The sequence below is a fragment of the Rhagoletis zephyria genome, unplaced genomic scaffold, assembly GCF_001687245.7.
Source record: "Rhagoletis zephyria isolate East Lansing unplaced genomic scaffold, Rhagoletis_zephyria_1.1 Rzeph_scaffold_01805, whole genome shotgun sequence".
Lineage (NCBI taxonomy): Eukaryota > Metazoa > Arthropoda > Insecta > Diptera > Tephritidae > Rhagoletis > Rhagoletis zephyria.
This window is the reverse complement of record NW_016158889.1, coordinates 98,158-105,559: the sequence shown is the minus strand read 5'-3', so window position 1 is coordinate 105,559 and position 7,402 is coordinate 98,158. Positions and strand designations below refer to the sequence as shown.

General features: G+C 35.9%; 1 protein-coding gene across 1 annotated transcript in view; it reads left to right on the top strand.

The window, feature by feature from the left end:
* The first annotated feature begins 3,909 nt into the window (after window positions 1–3,909).
* Window positions 3,910–7,402, top strand: part of LOC108365219 (neuroguidin) — a 21,535-nt gene continuing 18,042 nt past the window's right edge. Inside the window, exon 1 of the mRNA XM_017619205.1 lies at window positions 3,910–3,936. Within this exon, the coding sequence (XP_017474694.1) occupies window positions 3,910–3,936 (27 nt within the window). The remainder of the gene's footprint in view (window positions 3,937–7,402) is intronic.

Here is a 7,402-nt window from a genome sequence, read left to right as displayed (position 1 = left end):
TGTCGGTAGCCTAAGGGATCTCCAATTTCCGCTCCGGCATATGTTTGGCGAACTTTCGCCTGATAGTGTGCTCTGCTGCCTCAAGGCTAACCGAAGTCTGCAATAAATCAACCTACATACCACGTCACCTGTGGTGTAGTGGTAAGAAGTGCGCGCTTCCATTCCACAAAGCCTGAGTTCAAGCCCAGGTCAAAGCAACATCGCAAAAAAATATAGAAAAAAGGTTTTTTCTAGTGTCACATTAAGCGTTCGGGTTCGGGTTCGGGTTCGGTTGCCGAACAATTTAATTTTTTTAATTTAAGTATCGTTTCTGTAATTTTATTTTATTGCTTTTTTATGCCACCTTTCCGTTAAGTAATTTTGTACCTTATAAGTTAATCGACCTGCTTAGTCTGAAAACATCTCCAGGAAAAACTAACAAAGAAAAAATGGTCGAATTTCGGCAGTAACTGGAACTTCTAGTTTTTATTAAAGCCTGTTCTTTTGCCAAAAAATCAAGCTACTAACGATGGAAATCGATCGATAAATGAACAAATTTTCAATAGTCAAATAAAAAGGTGCAATAATTTTTTATATGAAACAGAAGCATGAAATAATGTTACTCATACGCCATATCGTACATACACGTACATACTAGTACATGGCGTATGAGAAACATTTTCCAGGTTAATGTTTGAATTTTTTATTTGCCGTGCAAGCTTAAAATGCAAAATTTCTTCGGAAAATTATCTGATCTAGAAAAACGGTATACAGATCCGTAATCTACGGTCCAAAATTAAGTTTACGTGTCTCGGCGTTTTCTTGTGTCATATTAGCGTCACTACAATGTTATTGAAAGTGTCTTACTTGACCGTTATTTGATGTGAATTTCTTACTATGACATTCTAGTAAGTATGTGCATGTGTTGCTTCACTAAAATCTGCCTACTGCTGCTGGTATTTATAGCTACAAGAACATCATCTACTCAGCCTCATACATATGTACATATACACAGCATCGCATGCTTTTAAATACATATGTAAATGTTGCCTACAGACTTACATACATTTACTGCACACATTTAGGTGGGCATATTTTGCCCTATCTACATTTAGCGTATGGAGAGAAACCATAGCGGCCAAATACATAATCTCTAATCAATATTCGAACTACTCTATTACATCTGTAGTATATGCATACTTTTACATACATATGTATATATGTACATTACAGTGCATAACTCTGCATACAAAAAAAGCTATACTAGTTTTCTATAGGAATTATGAAATTTTTTATATTTAGTTCTTACACTTCACACTTTTAGTTCATATAATCTTGAAGTAGAAATATTTCATCAAATCAAATATCAAAATTTACGAAAGCTGGACCTATTTAAAAAATACCTCCAAAAATCTAGTTTTTTTTAATAAAATTGGTTTTCAGAAATAAAATTTTCCTAAAAAATCACCTAAGATAAATAAAGACTTTGAGCTTAAAAGGTCTGCATAAAAATGTTTAAAAAATTGTATCAACGGATTCAAAATAATGAAATTTTTGGAGGTGTTTTTGCAAATCTGTTTTGGCGGAAGTCTTCAAATATAATAATTGTTATAATGCAACTTTTTTAGTCATGCATCCTTATATGCATACAGCCAGTGTCCAATGTAAGTGTACACCTTGCTCTTATATAATATTCACAATTATTTTCATGAATTTTTTTTCATAAATTATTTATGGAAATATAGTTCATTCTATAACACAAACCATACAAATCAATGTTTCTCACTTTATATAAAGTTCACAAAAATTCAAAAAAATTTCAACATAGTTTCAAAATTGCATTTTATCAGCCCGTGTTGCGCGTTTACTTCCCTGATCAAATCTAAAAATGAACGGGCTACAAAACTGCTTACTCGAAAATTTTCTAGAAATTCTGAAAAAATTGTGAAACTTTGATGAAAATTGTTTTAAGTTTTTATGAACTTTATATAAAGTGTGAAACTTTAATTTATATGGTTTGTGTTATAGAAAGAACTATATTTTCATAAATAATTAATGAAACAAATTTTTCATGAAAATAATTGTGAATTTTATATTAGAACAAGGTGTACACTTACATTTGACACTGACTGTATACATATATACATGCATGTGTGTCTATAGCTTATGCGTAGCGAATGTCAAAAGTAGTCATAACAACTACAAAAACAATCGATGTATATATATGCTGTTGCACCAAAGCAAAGTTCAATTGCAACAACAACAATATCAGCTGCAACAAACATTTATTGCAGTGCAGTGCCTTCGCCCTTTGCATACATATGTATCTATGTGCAATAACTGTTTAGGTAGTTTAGCTTCTGTTGCTGCTGCTGCTGCTGCTGCGACCAAAATCGCGTTGGCGGTTATGAATAGCGCGCGGTTTCAACGCATTAGCGGCAGCGGAGTACTATGTCAAACGAAAGCTGAGCTGTTGTTATTTTTGCTGCCATTGTTGTACAGTGTTTCTGCTGTTGTTGTTGCTATTTTTGTGGTCTTCACCACAATCGTCATTCATCGAACTATGCGGTTGCGGTTGCTGTTGCAGTTGCTTGCTGCTGCTGCCGCTACGCGTTCACCAAATAATTACTTTGTAACCCAAAAGCGCGCTTGGCTGGCATGCCAGTTTGCAGGGGTGGTAATTGCATCTCAACTGAAGCCACCAAAAAATGTCTTAACTCTGCTGGGCTGCTCGTGTACACAGCGCGAAGAGACGCTCGCGATTCTCATAGTTCAGTTTACTATGCTAAATAAGCGCCCAGTTCAATACTAAACTATCGAATGCAGTAGCTCTTTCTCTCTCCTCTGTCTAATTGCTTACCGCATGAAACACCTACGCCTGGGAGTAAGCGCGAGCACGCTAAATGTACCCACTCGCCCAAAAGCAACATCAAATGGGAAATAGTACTATATGCACACGGCATCATATTTGATAGCAACAACTTGCAATAGCAAAATATTTCCTGCCATCCCTCGTTATATGTATGTATGTACGATTATGCCTCTTCTCACAGCCTCTCCGCGCGACGCGCTGTTGGTGACATATGCGGCAACCAGAAGTATGTTATGTTTGTTGCTTTCATCGCTTCTATTGCCAATCGTAGTCGCAACGAGGAAAAGGTATTCACAGCATTGTTGCCACAAGTATTTGTGTACATGTTTTTGTTTTTGGTTGAAAAATTTCACCAAATAGAAAAAAAAACTTGTCTGAGTATCTACTTGAATAACTTGAAATTCATATTTTGAGTTCGACGTAAATAAAAAAAATAAAATGAGTGTGTCTGTGCGCGGCTCAGCTAAGGAAGTGAAACTTTGTTTACATCATTTCTTAAACGTTCCAAATACTGATAGTTGTACATATCTATGTTTCGATCTACTGAACTTTACATGACATAATAGTAAGTCTCCACGAAGCCCAAATTGGGCAATTTCAACACTATTCTCAATTTCAGTGGAATTGAGGCGAAGTTGACTCAACTTCCGGTATACAACCCTGAAAATTAATTACTGTGAATGATTAATGAGCAAAGACAATAACAAGCAAACAACAAAACAAATAAATCGAACAAACTAATAAACAATTATTGTGTAAACTGCTATAATTTTAAATTAAAATTGAGTGTTGAAAGTTTTGCAATTTCGGCACTGGTATGACTGATTTTAGAAAATGATCAAATCATAAATCAAGAAATCCATTTTATTTTTGACTAGCTTAACTGGTGGTGAGGTGTGGTGAGGTGAGGTGAGGTGAGGTGAGGTGAGGTGAGGTGAGGTGAGGTGAGGTGAGGTGGGGTGAGGTGAGGTGAGGTGAGGTGAGGTGAGGTGAGGTGAGGTGAGGTGAGGTGAGACGAGGTGAGATGAGAGCTTAAGTGAGATTAATTGAGGTGGGATATGGTGATTGGCATGAGTTCAGCTCAGGTGAGTTCTTGTTTCTATCCTTTTTTCTGTATATTTATCTTTTTGTCTGTTCTTTATCTTTATTTGTATCTTAGTCTTTATACTTATGTTTATTCTTTTCTTCTTCTACACATATACCTTCACCTTTGTCCTTAAGTTAAATATTCGAATTTGCCTTCATCTTTGTTTTTGTCTTTAATTTTCTTTATTTTTATCTATGATTTTGTCCTTTCCTTCATCTAAATATTCATCTTCACCTTCATCCTTGTATTAATCGTAATCTAAACCGCATTCCTAAAACGCTGCTAAACGCGTTTCTCTAATTCAGTATCAAAATTAAAGCGTACATTAAGGATGGGTTTCCGTCCCCAAGCATCCCCCATTTCTGCTGCGTTCGCCATGTGGATTTTCAGTGAAAATTAGCACTAGCTGAGACTCGAGCCCTTCCAGGTTTGGAAGGCGAATACTCTGCCAACTATGTAAATATATCCGGACATGTTATTTACACAACTCTAAACGTTAATATAGTAATTTGCCTGAGATTCTTTCCCTCACCAATATCGACAAAAAATGTTTGGGTTTAATGAAAAGGAAAAACAAAAAATTCAATCCTGCCTATTTCGCCTTTAAATAAAATGTAAATTTGTACCACTAGACTAAAGCAAACAAAAATGCATACTTAATCACTTTTGGTCAATTTAGAACGAAATGGCAACACTGATTCGCCCATCCGCACACAGTTTTGATATTTCAATGCTTCGCAAGCGCCAACCGCCAACCTCAAACCCACCAAAACTCAACTTATACGTATTTCGCGGTGCATAGATTTACGCGTTTTGTATTGTCCTTACGGGTGACAGGTGTTACACACACACACACATATATGTAGTTTATCTATGTATATATATTTGTGTATTGTTATTTTTGCAGCGGCCGTTGATGATAGCATTGCCACGCTGCAGTTGCGGTTCTTCAGAGCCAACAACTGACCGCCGACCGTCGGTTATCGCCCTCAGTTGCAGTAGTATTGATATCGTTGCTTGCTAGCTTCCATTTCTACATATGTACATATGTATGTATTGCAATTGCTGCCCACAATTTTCGCTTTATTCCTTCTACTATTCCACCATGTTTTGCTGTTATTGCCCTGCAGTGAAAAGCCAAACCAGTTAGAAAAAATACTAGTTCATTAACTAGTATGTGCCTACCAGTTTGACAATTTTGAAGAACTTAGGCGATCAGCGCCATCTGCCTTTGAATTGCCAAAGCCAAAAATAAAACGCAATTAATTGCTTTTCTTACAAATGTCGGCTGTGGCGTCACGTGAAGACTACTGGTTCTGGTTCTGAAATCGCAGGTTCGAGGCCGCTTGGAGGTGGTTAAGATTTTTAAAGTTAAATAAATGTAAGTAAAAATAATTTATTCAATTTATAAATAAATAACAAATTTGAAAATCTAATTGCATTGCAAAAAAACATTTAGGGAGAAATGCTTGTGCTATTAAAAAAAAGGAATTAAACAAAAATATTTTTTTATTGAATTTAAAAATTACAATAAACAGCATAAACAAAAAAAAAATGTAAAAAATAAAAATGAAATAAAAAAAAAGAAAATAAAAAAATTTTCCTTGCGCCAGGATTTGAACCTGGGACCTCAGGCTTACCACGCGAGTGCTTTGCTCTGTCGGCCATTCTGACTGCTGGAGCGTCGCGAGCAAAAAGTCACACTTATGCTTTTCACGGGGCATGAATTGGCAGACTATCTCATCAACTGGTATGATGCTACTAGTATTTATACTAGTAGATGCTGATGCATAGCCTGACAATTGACATCTCGTAGGACATCGCAATGTTAAAAATACCAGTCGCTAACATTGAAAAAGGATAGATCGTGAACTAGTTCGGCTGAAACGCAAACCGGTAGAATTCTAGTTCACAACTAGTAGCTTTCCCTGCAGGGTGTTTCATACATCTGACTATGTACATATGTATGTATGTATGTATGTATGTATGTATTCACGTAGATAAGTACTCGTTTGTGCCTACCTGGTTGGTTGCAGTACTTCCAGTTCGGAATCGCATTAATTCGGCAAATTTTTTTCTAATCCCTGCCAATCGATTATTTCTGGGTAATAACATCGTCACTTGGGTCGCGGGCGAGTTGGTGCGCCAGGTGTATTTAAGGGATATTTGTAGGTATGTATGTAGACGTGTACATTATTGTTGTAGTATTTCCAAGCCTGAAACATATGTGATATGTATGTATATATGCGTAAATGTGTGCGAGATATGCCTACGCGGGCCAGGGAAACTAATGAAAAGCAACCAATAAATATGTCCTGAAAAGCGCAACTGCTTCCTCTTCAAGCTCACGGTATGCCATATCTGCTCGACTCGCATTTATAGTTCGCTGCTGTGACATTTTAGCTTTCTGATGTACTTAATCCACTTTGACTCTAGTCATGACAAAGTGATTTGCTGTCTGTTAAGAGGTGGAGAGGGGTATCATTGGTACGCGGGTTCATCATGAGAAAATATCAAGCCCGCTTCAACCCAACATGAAAAAACTTAAAAAAAAATTAAAAACGATTTTTTCTAATAGCGGTCTCCCCTTGGCAGGCAATGGCAAACCTCCGTGTGTATTTCTGCTATGAAAAAATAGTTCTCATAAAAATACAATCGCCGTTCAGAGTCGGCGTAAAACTGTAGGTCGCTCCCGTTTGTAGGAAATAAAATTCAACTTAAGTCATCAGTTAATTGAAATATGTATAACAATGCCAGACGATAAAAAGATTTTAGTTTGGAAATACTTTTAAAGGGATTGCCACCTGTTTGAAAAATCGAATTTTACTTATACACAAGCTACATGAATGAAATATCGAAATATTAGTGTCAAACGAAAGAGTTTTAAGAAAACTTTAGGCTAATATTTTTAATTAGCATTGCCATATATTTTTTTTAAGGTCATAACATCTGCACCGTTATTTCCAATTTCCAAAATGAGAAAATCAATGAAGTGGGATTCTACGTAGATGCACAATAACGTTTTATTTTTTGAAGTTAGAACTTTTTAGCAGTACAGAGAGATTTGAAACTTGATGAAATGAAAACCGACACCACACGAAACCTCTCATGACTCAGAAATGGTTCAGATGAATCATTAAGAATATTTTTGGCGTTTTAACGCCATGCGGGTTCACTGCAGTCTTTAAAAAAAAAATTTTTAGTGCCGTATATATTTACATATGTATGTAGGTGCCACCGAAAAATTTAAAAATACGACCCATAGTTTCGGCCAAAAAATTAATATAAAATTTCCTTGCAAAAATATTTTATGGGTATACGACGAAATGCTTTTTATTTGCTTCTATGGTGGTATGGTCTAATGTACAAATACACATGTATGCACGCTTGTATGCATATATTTATGTGCCGTAGGTGTGTACATATATACTTACATATTTAAACTGCATATGTTTATTTTTTTT